At 39.8% G+C, this 21,097-nt stretch overlaps 1 protein-coding gene across 5 annotated transcripts in view; it reads right to left on the bottom strand.

Moving 5' to 3' along the window:
- Positions 1-829: 829 nt before the first annotated feature.
- Positions 830-21,097, bottom strand: part of rxrba (retinoid x receptor, beta a) — a 37,309-nt gene continuing 17,041 nt past the window's right edge. For 3 of the 5 annotated variants that reach the window (XM_057827766.1, XM_057827762.1, XM_057827763.1), the window contains 4 exons: positions 20,769-20,804; positions 16,264-16,355; positions 16,088-16,193; positions 830-12,682 (listed from right to left, as the gene is read on the bottom strand). In XM_057827766.1, the coding sequence (XP_057683749.1) occupies positions 12,535-12,682; positions 16,088-16,193; positions 16,264-16,355; positions 20,769-20,804 (382 nt within the window). In that variant the 3' untranslated portion in view covers positions 830-12,534. The remainder of the gene's footprint in view (positions 12,683-16,087; positions 16,194-16,263; positions 16,356-20,768; positions 20,805-21,097) is intronic. The other 2 variants (XM_057827764.1, XM_057827765.1) reach the window with 1 other exon arrangement.

The following is a 21,097-nucleotide window of genomic DNA, read 5'->3' as shown; positions in this document are numbered from 1 at the left end:
CCGGGCCCCCCTTAATCTCCGCATATGGTCATAACCTGGGGACTACCTGTATATAAATATATTCCCAGCTTTCAAACTGTGATACAATTGAGCAGGAACTACTACTACTAGTAATAGTAGTAAAGTAACGTCAAGATTTTTACGACCTTTTAAAATTGTATTTAAGACCTTTTATGAGTTTTTAAGAGAATTTGACATTTAAAGGCCTTAAATTCAAATTATTGGATATTACCTTTTTTCTTTTTTTTAAAAAGACTTATTAAGACCCCGTAGACACCCTGATTAACTCATTGGTTGGCATCAAATGCACTTGACATCTTTGATTCAAAATGTCAATAAGAGCCTACTAAGTCAGTCCCAATTAGTTAATCTAGGTTTTAAAAATAGGTCAGAACTGCTGACCATCAGACAACTTCCTGACCCTGTGACTCCACTTTTTACCTGGACTTGCTGACACGCAGGTCCGAATCAGACCTACCCCAAGCCATCAACAGACACCTCATTGTACCGGTAAAACACCTTCCTGACTCTCACACTCAGCATTCCTAACAGTGTGAAACCCACTTCATTAGGAGTTTGTATTGTATTGCTAAGATCAATAACTCAACTGTAAAGACCAAGAAAATGCTGCTCACGTACAGGTATGTCACCTCCTCTTTGGTCAGGAGGAGGAGTTTAAACGTGATGACGGCCCGCCCATTTTCCCCAAGACTACAGAGACACAGCACTCCCTCTGGAGGATGACTATTGACACTGCAGCCAGCCACTATTTTAGGGCCCTGGGGGTCCTGCCGGACTGACCTGTTAGAAATAACGCAATGAGAAGCAGTTTACAGTATTAAAAGCTTTACTCAGACATAATACAACAAACAGAAACAAGTCAGAATTAATGACTGGGAAGGGAAAAAACATCATATTCTTCCAAATCTCCAAAGCACACAATAGTCACAGGGCTCCACGTGCACGATGGAGTAAGATACAAACAGGTTGAAGAACAGACTTGGGGCAGCTTCCATTCAGATTGGACACTTGATGCATTTGTTTAATACTTTGGAATAAACAAAAAAAGCTGGAAGCACAGGGAGGGGAAATGGAAAGTAACAAGAGTGAATTTTGTTTAAGCTAAGAAGAAACATTCTAGCTCTACATGGGGAGATTAATTTTTTTTTTCCAGTTCCCTCCTCTAATTGACCTTAAAAACCGACCGATCCCTTCGCGTGACGCGAGCCCGACACACGAAAAGGTGCAGTGGAGGAGATACAGAAGAAAAAAAGCACCAACACACTGCAGGTTAAGCACCATGATGGGCTCCAAACGCTAATCAGAGTGGATAGAAAGTCTTCACACCCTTGTTCAAACGCCAGGTTTTTGAGATTGGATAAGGATTACAACATTAAGTAATTGGCTGAATTTGACGCTAGACGTCCAATCCATTTTCACTGGGAGGGGCGAATGAACGTTCATTCGCCCCTCCCAGTGAAAATGGATTGGACGTCTAGCACCGTAAATATTACTGAAGCATTCATAACAGTTCTCCCTGTTTAAATAAATTCAACATCCATTATTCTCAATGGCAGACAATAAGTTCATGTAAACAACACAACAACAGTGCGGTACAGTATTTTCGTGGCAGTGAATTACGACTAATCGGATGGCACGAAATCAAAATAAAAGTGAGAAAAGCCTACTAGAACAGCTAAACTTGGGGTTCATCCGAGGCACTTTAAATGGTGGCAGATACACAGCAACGTTATTGTCATAAATCACGTAAAAGTGACATTTTTTACTAGGGTGTGTAGACTTTTTCTATCCACCGTCTTCTAAGCGGACCCTCACACACCAGCTGCCACTCTATTCCTATGAGAGACCCTTCATTAGGTCAACACAGCATGGCGGTCAGAAATAGACCAAGCAAGCCAACGCACCACTTGGGTGGTGGCTACGTCATCTGCCAATGTCTTTACAAACACGTCAGTCAATGCCTGCCTTCAATCTTTTACAAATTTTAAAAAAAGCACACGTCCTCTTAAACAGCATCTCCAAATGTAACAATATTTGTGCTCGCCTATGAAAAACAATAGTGCAGGGGTTCTCAAACGGGGGTCCAAGAGCCGCAGTTTTGGAGGTGGGCACCATATACAGTGGTATGAAAAAGTATCTGAACCTTTTGGAATTTCTCCCATTTCTGCATAAAATCACCATCAAATGTGATCTGATCTTTGTCAAAATCACACAGATGTAAAAACAGTGTTTGCTTTAACTAAAACCACCCAAACATTTATAGGTTTTCATAATTTAATGAGGATAGCAAGCAAACAATGACAGAAGGGGGAAAAATAATTAAGTGAACTCTCTGCCTAAGGAGACTTACACAGCAATTGAAACCATTTTTTCCCAAACAATTTAAGTCAGGTGTGTGCCCAATCACTGATGAGTGGTTTAAAGCTGACCTGCCCACTATAAAATACACACCGGGTAAGAATTGTCTTGATGAGAAGCATTGTCTCATGTGCATCATGGCTCGGTCAAAAGAGCTCTCTGAAGACCTGTGATCAAGGATTGTTGATTTGTATAAAGCTGGGAAAGGATACAAAACCATCTCTAAGTCTGGATGTTCATCATTTGAAGTTGTCCACAAATGGAGAGAGTTTGGCACTGTTGCTTCTCTCCCAAGGAGTGTCCATCCACCAAAGATGATGCCAAGAGTTCAGCGCAGAATACTCTGAGAGGTAAAAAAGAACCCTAGAGTCTCTGCTAAATCTATGTGCACACATCAACTACATGTAAAACTATGGCCAAGAATGGTGTTCACGAGAGGACTCCACGGAGGACACCACTGCTGTCTAAAAAGAACATTGTTGCTCATTTAATTTCCATAAAAAGACACATGGAAGCTACTGCTGTCTAAAAAAAATAAACATTGCTGCTCAATTAATGTTCGCAAAAAGGCACTTGGACACTCCACAGGTTTTGGCAAAATATTTTGCGGACTGATGAAACCAAAGTTTGGGAGTAACACACAACGTCATGTGTGGGGGAAAAATGGAACAGCTCACCGACATCAACACCTCATCCCCACCGTGAAGCATGGTGGAGGGAGCATCATGATTTGGGGCTGTTTTGCTTCCTTAGGGCCTGGACAACGTGCAATCATTAATGGAAGAATGAATTAAAAAGTTTATCTGGATGTTTTGCAGGAAAACCTGAGGGCGTCTGTCTGGCAGTAGAAGCTAAAAAGAGGATGGATGCCGCAACAAGACAATGATCCAAAACACAGAAGTAAATCAACTTCAGAATGGTTTCAGAAGAACAAATTACACGTGCTGGAGTGGCCAAGTCAAAGTCCAAATAAAAAAATATTAAATGTGATTGTTCACTTACTTATTTTTACTTATTTTTCCCTCTTCTGTCATTGTTTGCCTACTATCCCCATTAAAATATGAAAACCTATACATGTTTGGATGGTTTTAGTTAAAGCAGACACTGTCTTTTCTTCTATGTGATTTTGACAAAGATCAGATCACATTTGATGGTGATTTTATGCAGAAATGTGAAAAATTCCAAAAGGTTCAGATACTTTTTCATACCACTGTAATAAATGTCAAGTCACATTTATTTACAGTATTTAATTCAGGGGTGTCAAACTTATTTTGGTTCACGGGACAAATTCATGGCAATTAGATTTGTTCCATTTTTCCTGGATAATGGCACTGAGATATGAACATTCACTGCCAGTCCTGCCAGTTTTGGACGTTTCTAATTGTCAATGGAAGCCAAAGAGCTAATTTTCGGTCACTTCCTTGTAATATTAGGCAAGGGCGGAGCTTAGGGGCTTGCCGTTGCCGTTCTATGGTCACGCCGGTCAGTTCAATCACGTGGCATCTTTAAAGCACCTTTAAAAAATTAAGTATTTGACTTAGCCATGAATATGATTCGAAAGCGCAGATTTTAATATTTCTCAGTTTTTATTTGGCACCGGTTGACCATGGAAAACTGGAAATATGAACCTTTTAGTTTTATCCACTAGAGGGCACTCATGCTCTTTGGACAAATAATGCTCAGTTCCAGTAGTTTTTTTCTCTGTCGGAATTTAACGTTTTTGTATTTCTTTAGCTTAATGTGGTTATGTAATATGTTATAGAACAGAATAATAATAACAGTTCATATAGCTAACCATTGTTTTAAAAAAAAATCAAGCATCTTAAGCAGTTACTCACATTGTATCAGTATTCTTTTCACCAAATACTTTTTGACTTTACCTATTAACATTTGTTCCACCACTGATTTAAGACTCTCTATAAAGTTCTTGTTTATTTTGGGTTACTTCCTCTTGTTTGGGGGGCATTTTGGGGTCCCACCCTTGATAATTCATTGGCTGCCATTGACAGGCGCTAGACGTCCAATCTATTTTGACTGGGACAGGGGGTCGTATGAACGAATGTAACTGCAGACACAAATGTGAGCCAGGTGAAATCACAAATCTGGGTTTTACGGCGCCACTGTCAACAATATGTATGAGGTCTGTATGTACAGTATGAATGAGCTACATCGTGCCTAATAGGCAGAACAACTTGCGGATCGCATCCGACATTTAACCGATTCTGATTTAGGATTTGGTTTTATAAATGAAAAATAACAATAAGTCAACAGACACCCATGTAGCCTGTAACCATTTTAGTGCATGTTTAATCTCTGTTCTTGGTCTCTGATAAAATAAAATTCACCCCCAAAAATGCGACTCATATATGTTGTTTTTCCTCTTCGTGGTTCACTATTTGGCTAATGCGACTTATAGTCCAAAAATACATTTAGTACACATGGTTTGTGTTCACAATTTTTTCTGATGTTCCAGGATAAGTGTTGAAAAACAAGCACGGTCTTGGGATGATTTCAACTCTCATCCCAAGGTACCACTTATATTACTACTGCTGCTACCATGTAAGGATTAGTTTGAGAACCCCTGCATTTGCGTCCGTCACGTTAAGAAAGCGCATGAAGTCGGGGGACGCCAGGAAAACTTCACATCCTTTTCCGACAAGAATATCACACAAGAGCGCCGATGAACGGCCTCTTCCGCTCGCATTTAATTGGAAGGTTTATTCACCGATGGGTCGAAAAGCAGCAAAGGCCGAGGGGATGAAGGCGGAGGGTGTTCTGATAAACGCTCAATCGCACCGCCATCCTGCCTTCATTTTTGCCCGCGGTTTCACTCGGCCTCTTATCACAGTCTCGACGACTGTGCGTTAAAACTTCAAAGCAATCTGGAAGAACGCAAACACCTCAGCGCAGAGGACAAACCTTCAGGTGGGATGCATGCGACAGACCCCACTCCGATAACATTTTATGAGCCACTGAGAACAAGAGTGGGCTAACTCCACTTGTGTCATTTTTAAATTAAGAGCAAACTGATGTATCAGGGGAGAGTGATTATCAAAAATTTATCACAGTTCACAGTCATGACTCGGGAGTAGCCGACTTTCATCAAACAAAAATTTTTGGTCTTACATAATGAACTCATTTAACTCCTACAGTGCTACAGACGTCTAGAAGGGAGGCTAGGAAAGACTAGGGTATGACAGGGCAGAGTGAGTGCGTCATTTTAATTAGGGCTCCAACTAACGATTATTTTTTATAATCGATTAATCGGATGAATGTCACTTTTTTCAATTATCTTCACAGTTTAACTTGAAGTTGTTTGAGGCATGTTGTAAGTAACAATGAAGACAAAATAAAATTTCAAAGCACACTCTCCTGTACAGTTTGAATGGAAGTTTGTGTTGAGACTGTGTGGTTTCTTTATAAAAAGAAATGTGTTTTCAACTTTACTATCTAACAATAACTCAAGTGCCAATGTGCTTCTCCAAAACACAATACAAACGGACACTTAGGACACTGATTAGCATAATGGCTAACTAGCTTAGTGCTCTTTGATAAGTAGTAACGTCTCATCAACAAAGAATACAAATAATGCAATTGGTTTCATTTACTCAGCAATCTAACTCAACATTTCGTATGATTCACGAACCCAACCAGAGTGTAACAGTGAACTGGCTCTCTCTCTTGCTCTAATCACTGGCACACAAACAAGGACCCAAACGCGATTTCTCACAGCTGCTGGAAAAAATCGATTGTTAAAATTGGTTGGCAACTAATTTATCAATCGATTTTAATCAGTTTAATCGATTAGTTGTTGCAGCCTCATTAAGAAGCTAGTTTAGATAGTAAGATGTCTAAAAATAGGCAAAAATGTGAATTGTTGTTTTCCAAAATATTTTTTTTACATGTGCCACTTTGACTTAACAAAAATATAATAAAACATGTGTTAATGTTTACAACAGAAGTTACATATATGTTATCATTTTAAGAATTTAGACAAGTTTAACTTGAAGGTCCTAAACGATTAATTGGTTATCAAAATAGTTGAATATTAATTTGCTAATCGATTAGTTGTCGATGATTAATTGTTGCACCTCTGATTTTAATATTTAAGAATGTCGACTCAACCCTTTTATCAGGTTAAATGCACTCTTAGCATACCAAAAATCTGACAGAAATGTTAATTTTATGGATGTAGCTATGGTGCTTTAGCCTGTATGCTAGTGCAACTGCATGTTAAGGTCAATATAACCCCCCCTTTTTACTGCTGCCATAAAACAACACTGTACTGTAAAACAACAAAAATGGAATGAGCCCATTGTAATTCTAAGTGGCATAATAACTTTTTTCACCTTATGGTGTAAGTCCAGTTGCATATTTTCTGTCAAGCCATAACCATGATTGCAAAAGATTGACATTTAATGTCCGCGTGCGGACGTCACGAAGCGCTACGACGTCAATGTTCCGCCGAGCAAGCTTCTGGAGGACAAACACAGTGAGTTGTCATTTGCGCCAAACGTGAGACGGCTCTTAAAAACGAGCGGCCTTCTCGTTGTGTTGAAAATCGAATTTTTGGGGTTCGCTTCTAAAAAAAGAGCATTTACAAAAAAAAAAAAAATCATCCGCTCAACCAGGGGTGGGCAACCCTATATGCTCAAAGCCACATGAAAATTGTTTTAAATTGGACTGATGGTCAATTAGGTTTAAAAAGTATATAAAATCACATTTCAATAATACGATTAAAAATGTGTAAACTTGCTTCCTAGTCAATGAGTTTTGTTAAATATTTACAACCAATGAAAAGATTAGGTATTTAATAAGATTAATCAATAAAAATATATTTTATTCATCTATTTTGAGGAGATAGGACGGAAAAATTCATTTTAAAAAATCTGCTCAATGTATTTATAATTGTTAGCAGTACAATTTAAGGACTAATCCATTCATTATAACATTTTGAAAATTGATGTAAGCACGTTACAACTAGTGTTGTTTTTGTCAACTATGACGATAACAAAAACATTTCGTCAACGAACAATTTTTTCTTGACAATGACTTGCTAAAAACGTCTTAGGAGACTAAAACATAACAAGACAGATGCCAGTTTTCGTCTGACGAGACGAGAACGAAAATTCGCCATAAATTTCGTCGTAAGTTCACAATGTGTGACATTTTCTTGTCATATGTGTAGTTAGTATGCATCGTAGCAGTGTTTGGTCGTGTCATTCATGTGACGTGCCGTTAGCGCGTGTCCACTCCAGGTTATTTTTGTGAAACACATGTGCCAGGTGCTGCTTGGTAAGTTTTGTTTTCTTATCTTGGCTTGATATGCCATGTTGCTATAGCCTTTAAAGGTCTGTGCTGAGTGATCATCACACACTAAATGTAACTTGTAGCGTTAGCATAGCGTTAGCATTTAGCGTGGTGAGTCTCTTGTTAAACTCTTGAAAAACTAGTACAGAAAGCTGGAGGCGTCCAGGTGGGTTTCATTAATTGTAAATAATGTACTGTTTTCCTGCTACGTGTGTATTATCAACACAAATAAGGGTCATGTCCTTGCACACTCTACAATTATGTGCTCCTCTGTCAATGTTTATTAGAAATTATTGGAAACCTTTATTGATTTATTCATGGACAAACTTTTGAAGTTGACAAAAACATTTTGAGGAATTGTCGACGAAAACTAGACGAAATTTGACTCTTTGTTGACTAAAACTACACGAAGACGAACACAGTTTGAAATGCCTATAATATGACTAAGACTAATAAGTATTTTCGTCCCAAAGACTAAGACGAAAATTAAAAGGGCTGCCAAATACAACACTGGTTACAACACAAATAACAAGTTATTAAAGGGAACCTCTGACTTAAAGACTTTTGTTCTCTTTTACTAAAATAGGTTATTGGAAATACATAAAATATTGCCATTGATTTAAAAATCTATAATATTTAGTACGTTTTTTACCTACGTAGGGCACCTTGTTTTATGGACGCTTGGGGTGATGACGTAGATTGTCACCGTCACTCGACGAAAACTACCAAGTTACTGCAATTCCTTCTAAGCTGTGAGACGTCCAACACATGTGCTACCCGGTTAAAAGCGGCGTGTACTGTTTGTGTTTTTATTGAGGCCTTTATTACCTTTTTATTGCCTCAAAATACATTTTGCATGTGTTTCCCTCTCATACCTTTAAGCATTGTGTTGTCTTGACGTGGCTTTAAAGCAGATTGTTGATCTGTTGACTACGTTAGTCATGTAGCGTATTTAAACCACCCTTATTTGATATTACTACGTATAAGTATTTTCTTAAGGCATCTTTAATATGTTCTGTCTGTATGTATCTAAACAAAACAAGCTGAAAGCGCACGGTAGTACTTTGGGTGTCAAATTTGGCTCTTGTAGGACGTTTTGCCGGTGTAGCACATTTTAGCAGAACACAGCTTTTTTTCTCCTACTCTCGTCACGTCTCATCCCGTCTTTCCTGTCCGTTTTGGTTTTGCTGCTTGTTTTGTGAAATATTGCCAGTGCTGTCATGCTAATGAATGTTCCTCTCGGGTTCAAACTGAAAGGGTTGAGCAGATGACATGTTGCTAGAGTCATACTCTGGAAGCCCAGCAGCGTAAGCATGTGACAGCACCGCCCTGGGACGTCAACAACAATGGCGACCAACTAGTTAAACTAATGTTACAAACTGTATAAAAACGAAAACATAAAGAGGGCTTTCAATATTACGTTATTTTAACTCATAATAACGTTTATCTTTTGGTAAATGTTGTTTTACTTGTTTAGCGCTTTTCCACCTTTCAAGGCGCTTAAAGCACTTTACACTACATTGCCATCTACCTACTGGTGACGCAGCACCAGGAGCAATTTGGGGTTCTGTATCTTGCTCAAGGATACTTAGGTGAGCTCATCAGGGCAGAGAATTGAAACGACAACCTCTGGGTTGGGGGGCAACTACTCTACCACTGAGCCACGCCATCCCCTTTTAACAACTACAAGTCTTTCTGTGGATCCCTTTAAATCATAGGTACACGATAATTATCGGTCCGATAATAGGAATTATGAGGTCATCCCAATAAATACGATAACGTTTTTAATAGGCCCGATAATATACAGTATAATATTTTTGGCACTATGTCGGTGGATTAGGATGTGTGCGTTTGTTTCAATTCCTGTTTTGCCAATACAATGTATCAGTGACTGTGTGTGGTTCAGAAAGAGTGAGGTGTACCACAAATCAAGAGCTCCCTTTTTGTGACGTAACGCTCAAGCGACGGCAGTGTGCAGCACAGCTGGTTAGTTCACAGCAAACATGGCGTCGGTAGTGTGGGATTTCTACAAATGGTCAGTGGAAAACGCTTCACTCGCAATTTGTAATAAAGTTCCACACGGCAGGAAAAAAAGTGTCAAGCTACAACACATCCAATAAGCCACGTAACTTGCTGCTGCTGAAATGGATTCACTTGCTATTGTTTTTACAGTATGATAAGGGAAGCCTTTTGTTCTACAATACTTTTGATAATGAGGAATCAATGCGTTTTCACTAAATTTATAACTTGTTTCAGTGCCTCAGTTATTTAATTTTTTATACTGTTAAGAGCCTGAATGCATTCTTTTTTTCAGTTGAATTTATGTGTCTGTATTTCTTTACTTCAATCCTTGTCTTGGTTTATACAAAGTTTTGTTACTGTTCTAGAGGTCTTACTTTTCCATCACTGAATGATAAACCTATGGCAATTAGCAAATGTTTGCATTTTCCAGTGTCATGTTTACAAGTTATTGAGAGGCCTTTTGATTATTGATAGGCTTGCTGTCCAAAATTTGTTTCATGGACCAAGACCACAATAGTTTCCTCTCCTGTTGCACCAAATGTTTTATCTGCTGACAAAGCACAATACTTGTTGGTTTATGTTTTAGTTCAGTGCTCATTGTTCAGGGGAACACATCGTCAATGATATAGACTCAAATTATATTTATTTGAAAAATAAATATGGGCACTTTGAAGTCAAAACTGTTTGTCTTTGTTTTGTTCATTATAATAATATTCACGTCATCCTGAAAAATCTGCTTAGGTCAAAGGCAAATCTATGTTTAATCCACCACTAGTTTTTTTAACCTCCAGGTGTTCAAAAATTCAGGTGAATATACATTTTAAAATTATATATTTATTATTGGTTATCGTTATCGGCTTTGAGGAGCAGGAAGTTATCGATAGCGGTTTAAAAAATTCGGATTGTGCACCCCTACTTTAAATGATTATCATGAAGAAATAACAACTTATTCATTAATAATAACAGCTTGAGAAGTCGAATAACAAGGTTAACTGGGAAAACTTGCGATTTCCATGTTGTTAAAAACACCAAAATGAATGCAACAAACAGGACTACCGATAACGTAATAATTAGTAATCAGAGAGCCGAGCGGATTCATAGTTTGCCCACCCCTTCACTAAATGCAACTCAATGCCTTCATTCCTGCAACTTGCGCGCAATAGAAGAATATCCAAACACTAAAAATAAAGCACCTGTTTGACAGGTCGTCTAACGGCGGGCGTCCGAGTCACACAAGCACAAAAATCCTCTTTGAGAGGACACATTTGGACTCTTAATACTTCTCTATTACCGACTCTCAACTGATGCCTGTTTACTTGCGTACTGTGCATTGATCGCATTGGTAAACTGTGCAAGACTGTGTTCGATTTGTAGCACCTATTCCCTGTCCAATTAGCCTAAAACAAACCTCAGGACAGGGGAAAATGCTCCAAAGCAGTACTGCCAAACTCTGCTAATCACATTTGGAGCTGCGCTCGGTTACAAATCACAGTAAAAGTCAAGTGCCAATCAAGAGCGCGGGTGCAAAGGCTGCAGTTTGGGGCACAGTCGATAAAACAGGGTCATAAAAAAACAACAAAAATCAATTATTAAAATGTTTGTGGGCGCCGCTAGCGAAAGGGATTTTTTTCAAAGTCCTAATATTTACATATCTAATGTAAAAAAAATGTCAAAGTGTCAGGTAGTCACATAGAACAAATTCACATCCTAAACCCTGGGATGCGAACACTGGTCCTTAGTTGCATTTATCTCAGCATGACCGGTGATGTCATCAATTAGGGGAGAAAGAATATTGCGAGATTACAACATCTAATCAGCATTAATGCTTTCTCATTGTGTGGCTAAAGCATTGTCATCGCTCAACGGGCCTGTTCAAGCACTATTGATCCTACTCGATACAGCAGCGAGGATAAGAGAAAGCCGACGCCAAGTACCTTGTCTCAGAGACGGCGGCCATTCGGAAGAAACGTTCACACAGGTACGACTCACAAAAGTGCATAAATGACCACGTCCGGACGATAAACTAGAAACCGAGCAGTCTGGCGTGAAGCGCTCAACTCCCGCGAGCTGGTCAAAACTGCCGAGCGACTGTCAGAATCGAGGAGAAACAAAGGGATCAAATCTAAAAGAAAGCATAAAAATGAGAAATTCAAGTCATTCCTTTTGTCTTACAAAGCCAACTGTGCGCACATCGGGGATGGAAGGACAACGTTAGTCATTCAAAGTGCTCCCAGACCCTCCTGGATTTCAATGCCTTGGAAACAAAAAAGCTCTCATTTCATGAGTACAGTACTTCAAGATAGAAACCAAAAACAAGTTTCAGCACGGTAATGGAAATACAAAGCATATATAATACATTTTAGGATTAAGTCGAAAAGGAGACACGCTGGTGTGACGGCGGAGAGCTGATTGAAATGCTACGCACCTGATTGGAAGCTAAAAACCATCAATGAACTCGGCGGATCTAAAATACAGAGGCGCTCCAACTCAACATTAAGACATTTACCCCTCATACGTTTGCATATACACACGCCTGTATACGCTATACGTATACATGCGCATGTACGTTCATAGTCGGCTGTTTATATGGATGAGCTGTGAAACACTGAGTACACGAAGAGACGGTGAGATGAGCTAATTGTTAAAACCGTGTCGCCTCTGCAAGTTAAATCTGCGTAATGCAGCGGGTGAACTATGTTGGTGTGAAAGTGTGAGGGCTACTTTCGGCCCGGCGGGTGCTCCAGTTTCTTTAGGTGAAGGCCGACGAGCCCAACTGCATGTGGCGTGCGGCTACTCCCGGTGTGCAACGTGGCCTGGGCTCGTCTAGGTGAGCTGGTGAGGGGCCTCCAGCATCTCCATTAGGAAAGTGTCGATGGGTGTGTCGCCGATCAGCTTGAAGAAAAACAGGTGCTCCAGACACTTCAGGCCGATGGAGCGCAGCGCCGGCAGTCGAAGGAGGAGCTTAGCGAACCTGAGGGAGGAAATATGTGGAAATACGCAGAGATAGGTGGGAGTGAGTCACATACAGGTAATCCCCAGGTTCCAACGGACCCAACTTAAGCGATTTTGACTTTAAGACGTTTTTTTTTTTTTTTTTTTTTTTAAATAAACGTTGACTTTTGTTTTGTGACGCATGCTTTTATTTTATCACAGGAAGCGTAGAGCAGGTTGTATTTCCGCACGCAAGAGCATTTACAGTGCCGGCCAAAAGTATTGGCACCCCTGCAATTCTGTCAGATAATGCTCAATTTATCCCAGAAAATCATTGCAATTACAAATGCTTTGGTAGTAATATCTTCATTTATTTAACTTGCAATGAAAAAAACCAAAGTATTGGCACCTTTTGAAAAATCAGATGATGCTTCTGTAATTTGTGTAATTAACAGCACCTGTTACTTACTTGTGGCTCATAACAGGTGGCGGCAATAACTAAATCACACGTGGAGCCAGTTAAAATGGATTACAGTTGACTCAACCTCTGTCCTGTGTCCTTATCGAGCATGGAGATAAGAAAGAAGTCCAAACAAATGTCTGAGGACTTGAGAAGCAAAACTGTGAGAAAGCATGGGTAATCTCAAGGCTACAAGTCCATCTCCAAAGACCTGAATGTTCCTATGTCTACCATGCGCAGTGTCATCAATAAGTGTAAAGCCCATAGCACTGTGGCTAACCTCCCTAGATGTGGACAGAAAAGAAAAATTGACAACAGATTTCAACAAAAGATTGTGTGGATGGTGGATAAAGAACCTTGACTAACATCTAAACAAGTTCAAGCTGTCCTGCAGTGCGAGGGTACAACAGTGTCAACCCGTACTATCCGCTGGCGTCTGAATGAAAAGGGACTGTATGGTAGGATACCCAGGAAGACCGCACTTCTGACCCAGAGACATAAAAAAGCCAGGTTTGCCAAAACTTACCTGAGAAAGCCAAAAACGTTTTGGAAGAATGTTCTCTGGTCAGATGAGACAAAAGTAGAGCTTTTTGGGAAAAGGCATTAACATAGAGTTTACTGGGGGGGGGGGACAGGCCATCAAAGAAAAGAACACGGTCCCCACAGTCAAACATGGCGGAGGTTCCCTGATGTTTTGGGGTTGCTTTGCTACCTCTGGCACTGGACTGATTGACCGTGTGCATGGCATTATGAAGTCTGAAGACTACCAACAAATTTTGCAGCATAATGTATGGCCCAGTGTGAGAAAGCTCCCTCAGAGGTCATAGGTCTTCCAGCCTGACAATGACCCAAAACACTTCAAAAAGTATTAGAAAATGGTTTGAGAGAAAGCACTGGAGACATTTAAAGTGGTCAGCAATGAGTCAAGACCTGAGTCCCATAGAACACCTGTGGAGAGATCTGAAAATGGCAGTTTGGAGAAGGCACCTTTCAAATCTCAGAGACCTGGAGCAGTTGGCCAAAGAAGAATTGTCTAAAATTCCAGCAGAGCATTGTAAGAAACTCATTGATGGATACTGGAAGCGGTTGTTCACAGTTATTTTGTCTAAAGGTTGTACTACCAAGTATTAGGCTGAGGGTGCCAACACTTTTGTCCAGTCCATTTTTGGAGTTTTGTTTAAAATATTTTTTTTTCATTCTCTTTTGTGTTTTTTCATTGCAAGCAAAATAAATTAAGATATTACTACCAAAGCATTTGTAATTGGAATCATTTTCTGTGAGAAATTGAGCATTATCTGACAGAATTGCAGGGGTGCCCATACTTTTGGCCAGCACTGTAAGTATTTTTGTCTAAAAGACCAAGACTAAAAATAAGACCAAGACTAATAAGTATTCTAACTTATTTATTTGACTTAAGACTAGGGCTGTCAAACGATTAAAATTTTTTATCGAGTTAATTACAGCTTAAAAATTAATTAATCGTAATTAATCGCAATTCAAACCATCTATAAAATATGCCATATTTTTCTGTAAATTATTGTTGGAATGGAAAGATAAGACAAGATGGAGATATACATTCAACATACGGTACATAAGGACTGTATTTGTTTTTTATAACAATAAATCAACAAGATGGCATTAACATTATTAACATTCTGTTAAAGTGATCCATGGATAGAAAGACTTGTAGTTCTTAAAAGATGAATATTAGTACAAGTTATAGAAATGTTATATTAAAATGCCTCTTAATGTTTTCGTTTTAATAAAATTTGTAAAATTTTCAATCAAAAAAATAAACTAGTAGCCCTATTCTGTCCTCAATGTGTGTGAGTACACAAATTGACAGATAGCGAACATAAGTTCCAAAAAGAAATCAGACGGTGTGGCAAGTAGCATGGGCTTTACTGAAGTCATCTCTTTTTGACAGGAGCACGTTTCTTGTATTTTTGTAAAACTGAAAATAACAAGGCAATGTGTCAATAACTTGCATAAATCACAAAATAACATAAAATGTACACACACATGTCCATTTGAGCAGTAGCACTAGCCAATTAGCTCACAAGCATCTAACAATGTAACTGCATTTCACCATATATGTGAACAAATTCAAATACACATCATCAATAACTATCTAATGCTCATGAATATAAACAAAGGAGGAATATAACTCACAAGCGATGCATGTATTAGACACAAACAGTGTGATGGGGCTATGAGAACTGGCACTGAATGATGGATGCGGACGTTAGCTGGTCTGAATAGCACTGTTTATTAGTGTGAGTTCGCGTCGACATATAATCATGTCAAAAAAGCGCGCCGAAACCCAAATAATCAGCTGCGCTGAATCGCCAGCAGAGGGCGACATTACGCCACATAACATATGCAAGTCACACCCAAGCGCCAGCAGAGGGCGGAAAAACTCCATAAAACACAATTAACAAGTTGGCCTTTCACTGTACTGACATTTAAATCTGTCTGAATGGGCCTAGTGCGTTAATTGCGTCAAATATTTTAACGTGATTAATTAAAAAAATTAATTAACGCCCGTTAACGCAATAATTTTGACAGCCCTACTTAAGACTAATAAAAATTAAAAGGGCTGCTAAAAACACTTGATTTAGCAAGTGTAAAAAAAAAAAACTCACCTTAGACACATTCACTTCAAGACTGGGAGAAGGTGAATGAACGAATTGGACGTCTAGTGTCGTCAATAACAAACAATGAGTAAAATGAGTGCTCCTTAAGGGGCTAAGCTACATTTTAGTGCACTTTTTCAGATCATCAAACACAAACATACAGTGTGGAAATAAATCAGTATACTCACTGGCTGCCATTGACGGTGATACGCATGTTTTTTATATGTTATCGGCTAGTACTAATTTAACTAAAGTACCTTTAATTAGCAACTGACTGCTGTCTTCAGTAAAGTCATGTGACACCAGCTGCCCACATCAAGGCGCATTCTCCACCCATGCTAGTGCGTACCTGCCCTGCTGGTCCGGGTATTTCTGCTTGCAGTATGTCTCCAGAGACGCGTACACCCTTTCTCTCAGCATCTCCACCTCGCTCGGGTTGGACAAGCCCTTGGCATCTTTGGCCGAGAGAAAGTTTGAAATAAACGTCCATCTGGATGGGAGGTTGTCCCGTTTGCTTCTGCGTACCTGGATTGAAGAGGATGATGGCACGCAGGCAGCCCAGTTCAGTTTTGTCCATCTGCATGTCTCGCATCTTGCTCACCAGCTCTGTCAAAACCCTGCAGAGAACAAAAAGGAGCGAAAGATGGTAAGAAAAGTGGACTTTCCCAACAATGTCCATTATAAACATGGATTCACATATTAATGTTGCACAGAAAACCAAACGCACCTGCAGACACGTTTCTGATGCGTGATGAATACTGCATACAGTACAGTGAAGAAAATAAGTATTTGAACACTGCTATTTTGCAAGTTCTCCCACTTAGAAATCATGGATGGTTCTGAAATTTTCATCATAGGTGCATATCCACAGTGAGAGACATGATCTAAAAATAAAAATCCAGAAATCCCAATGTATGATTTTTTTAACGATTTATTTGTGTGATACAGCTGCAAATAAGTATTTAGACACCTGAGATAATGAATGTTAATATTTGGCACAGTAGCCTTTGTTTGCAATTACAGAGGTCAAACGTTTCCAGTAGTTTTTCCACCAGGTTTGCACACAATGCATGAGGGATCTTGGACCACCCATCACTCAGGTTTTTCTGGGCTGTCGCTGAGAAACACGGAGCTCCATCCAAAGTTTTTCTATTTTGTTTAGGTCTGGAGACTGGCTAGGCAATGCTAGAACCTTGTTATGCTTCTTACCGAGCCACTCCTTGATTTTCCTATTGGTGTGCTTCGGGTCATCGTCATGTTGGAAGACCCAGGCACGATCAATCACGATCAAGGAAGGAGGTTGCTCCCCAAAATCTCACAATACAGGGCCCCAGTCATCCTCTTTTTAATACAGTGCACTCGTCCTGTCCCATGTGCAGAAAAACACCCTCAAAGCACGATGCTACTACCCCGTGCTTCAGAGAGAGATGGTGGTCTTGAGCTAGTACTCATCATTCTTCTTCCTCCAAACACGGTTAGTTGAATTATGACGAAAAAGTTCTATTTTACTCTCATCTGACCACAAAACTTGCTCCTATGGCTCCTCTGCATCATCCAAATGGTCATAGGCAAACTTAAGAATGGCAAAGACATTTGTTGGTTTAAGCAGGGGAACCTTCTGTGCCATGCATGATTTCAAACCATGACGTTTTAGTGTATTACCAACAGTAACCTTGGAAACTGTGGTCCTAGCTCTTTTCAGGTCATTGACCAACTCCTGTCATGTAGTTCTGGGCAGATTCCTCACCTTTCTTAGGATCATTGAGACCCCACGAGGTGATATCTTACATAGGGCTCTACTTCGATTGAGATTGACCGTTATGTTTAGCTTTTTCCATTTTCTAATGATTGCTCCAATAGTGGACCTTTTTTCACCAAGCTGCTTGGCAATTGCTTTGGAGCCCTTTCCAGCCTTGTGGAGGTGAACAATTTTGTCTCTGTCTTTGGACAGCTCTTTTGGCTTGACTATGTTACATGTTTGAGTCTTACTTGCATAGGGTTGACAAGTGTCTTTATGCTGCTATCGATCTCAAAGAAGTGGATTTGGTTCAGGATAATACATGGAGTGGAGGTGGAATTTTAATAGGCGGACTAACAGGGTCAGAATTCTAGCTGATACACAGGGGTTCAAATACGTATTTGCAGCTGTATCACACAACTAAATTGTTATAAAATCATGCATTGTGATTTCTGGATTTTTCCGTTTAGATCATCTCTCTCTCAGTGGACATGCATCTACGAAGAAAGTTTCAGACTCCTCCATGATTTCTAAGTGGGAGAACTTACAAAATAGCAGAGTGTTCAAATACTATTTTCTTCACTGTAATTATATTTACTTTATTGCAGGACGACAAGATCATTCATTTGATTGGTCAAAAAACAAATCATGCACACACGCAAGAAGCGACAAGGTGAACTTTTTTTTTAACTACTTATAAAACATTCCAAATTGTTTTATTGGTCCAATGTGGCTCTTTCAACATTTTGTGTTGCCAACCCCTGCTCGAGACTTACTGAACAGAATAGCCAAGTGGCTCTGCTTTAGACTGGCCAGTGTTTGAAGAGGATGCTCGCCATTCTGATGCTAATGCAACACAAACTAACAAACTATGACTGTCTGATGATCACTCAGCACAGACCTTTAAAGGCTAAAGCTACATTGCATATTCTCTCTTGCCAAGATAATAAAACAAATCTTGCAGTGTTTCCAAACAAGCAAGACGGAGCGCAACCAAGCTGGAGAAACACCCTAAACTCCGGCGAGGAGGGTGAGGCGCAGCAGACCTCACATGAGTGACATGGCCCAAACACTGCCACGATGCAAGCTGACCTATTTTCGTCTCGTAGTCGTCTCGTCAGACAAAAACAGGCATTCGTCTCGTTATGTTCTAGTCTTCCAAGCCACGTTTTGTACACCTCATCGTCACGTAATGAAAAAATTGTTCGTCGACGAAATATATTCGTTGTCGAAATTGTTAACGAAAACAACACTGCATGGCAGAAACTCCCATTTAAGATACTTCTGAATATGGTTGGTTCATTCTGGAAACAGACCTAATAAAAGTATCTTAACCTTTTGGAATTTCTCACATTTCTGCATAAAATCACCAAATGTGATCTGATCTTTGTCAAAATCACACAGATGTTAAATAGTGTCTGCTCTAACTAAAACCACCCAAACATGTATATGTTTTCATATTTTAATGAGGATAGCGTGCAAACAATGACAGAAGGGGGAAAAATAAGTGAAACCCTCTCTTTAAAGACACTTAAAGAGCAATTGGAGCCAATTTTTACCGAACAATTTAAGTGCCCAATCACTGATGAGTGGTTTAAAGCTGCCCTGCCCACTATAAAACACACACCTGGTAAGAATTGTCTTGATGAGAAGCATTGTCTGATGTGCATCATGGCTCGGTCAAAAGAGCTGTCCAAAGACCTGCGATCAAGGATCATTGATTTGTATAAAGCTGGGAGAGGATAGAAAACCATCTCTACAACTCTGGATGTACATCAATCGAGCATCAGAGAAGTTGTCTACAAATGGAGAGAGTTTGGCACTGTTTCTTCTCTCCCAAGGAGTGGCTGTCCACCAAAGATGACGCCAAGACCTCGGCGCAGAATACTCAGAAAGGTAAAGAGGAACTCTAGAGTCTCCGCTAAAGACTTACATAAATAACTGGCACAGTCAAATATCTCTGTGCACACATCAACTACAGTATATATAAAACTATGGCCACGAATGGTGTTCATGGGAGGACTCCACGGAGGAAACCACTGCTGTCTAAAAAGAACGCTGTTGCTCATTTAATTTCCGCAAAAAGGCACTTGAACACTTCATGGAGGTTTTGGCAAAATATTTTGTGGAGTGATGAAACAAAAGTTGAATTGTTTGGGAGTAACACACAAATGGAACAGCTCAACAACATAACACCTCATCCCCACCGTGAAGCATGGTGGAGGGAGCATTGTGATTTGGGGCTGTTTTGCTACCTCAGGGCCTGGACAACTTACAATAATTAATGGAAGAATGAATTCAAATGTTTATCACAGGAGGTTTTGCAGGAAAACCTGAGGCCGTCTGTCAGACAGTTGAAGCTAAAAAGAGGATGGATGTTGCAACAAGACTATGATCCAAAACACAGAACAAAATCAACTTCAGAATGGTTTCAGAAGAACATAATACACGTTCTGGAGTGGCCAAATCAAAGTCCAGACATGAACCCCATTGAGATGCTGCGGCATGACAGAAAGACAGCAATTCAAGCCAAACATCCCAGGAATCGGAACAACAAAGAATCTGAATTACAGCAGGTTTGTAGAGAAGAATGGGCCAAGATTAGTCCTGATCGATGTGCCAGACTGATCTGCAGCTACCGGAAGTGTCTGGTTGAAGTTATTGCTGCCAAAAGGGGGAAGGGGGGGGGGGCACAAAACATTGAATGTGATGGTTCACTTACTTATTTTTCCTCCTTCTGCCATTGTTTGCATACGATCCTCATTAAAATATGAAAAATTATAAATGTTTGGGTGGTTTTAGTTAAAGCAGACACTTTTTTCATCTGTGCGATTTTGACAAACATCAGATCATATTTGATGGTGATTTTTGGCAGAAATGTGAAAACTTTTTCATACCACTGTAACAGATGGGTGTACACACTTGTGCAATCACACTATCGCTTGAGAAGTTTTATTTCTAAATTGAGCTGTCACCGCACTGATGATATATGTTGTCACTTTTTACAGCTTATCACAGAAACATGGCCTTTTAAGAGGGGTTGTGTAGATTTTGTACATCAACTTTATGTACACAAATCACCGTCATTGCCTTCTACTGGTGTAAACATACGACACCCCCAGCTACAATAAAGGTTGGATGAACCTGAAGGCAACGACAGGAGCTTTAAGCACACAAAACAAAGCACAGCACACATTTAGTAGGAGATGTGTCTCATGGCTTGTGTGTTTTTTCTCAATGGGGACGGCAGAGGAGGGGTTCAAGGAAAGTGTTTGTGTCGTGGCGTAATTACCTGTCAAATATGGCCCCAACCTCAGCATTGTGCGCCCTGCGTATGCAATCACAATGTGTTATTACAGTGTTATTACACAGTGACATCGCTAATACACTTGGATGTGTTTGGGCCTTCAGCAGGTGCTCTTATTAGGTTGTGTAAAAAAGCGGTTGAACATGCATGTTTGTTTTTTACGGGTTTTTACTCCAGACCAGTGGTTCTCAAACCCTGCAGAAGTTATGGGTTTTATCGAGAACTCTGAACTACGGATTTCAAGTCATCAAATTATGACTTTATTTTTGAAAAATACGTTCTCAAGATTGCGACTTCTCTTGAAAATCTTTTTT

This window comes from Corythoichthys intestinalis, chromosome 22, assembly GCF_030265065.1.
Source record: "Corythoichthys intestinalis isolate RoL2023-P3 chromosome 22, ASM3026506v1, whole genome shotgun sequence".
NCBI classification, from domain to species: Eukaryota; Metazoa; Chordata; class Actinopteri; order Syngnathiformes; family Syngnathidae; genus Corythoichthys; species Corythoichthys intestinalis.
The sequence above is the reverse complement of the archived record's forward strand: the minus strand, read 5'-3'. Positions and strand labels throughout refer to the sequence as shown.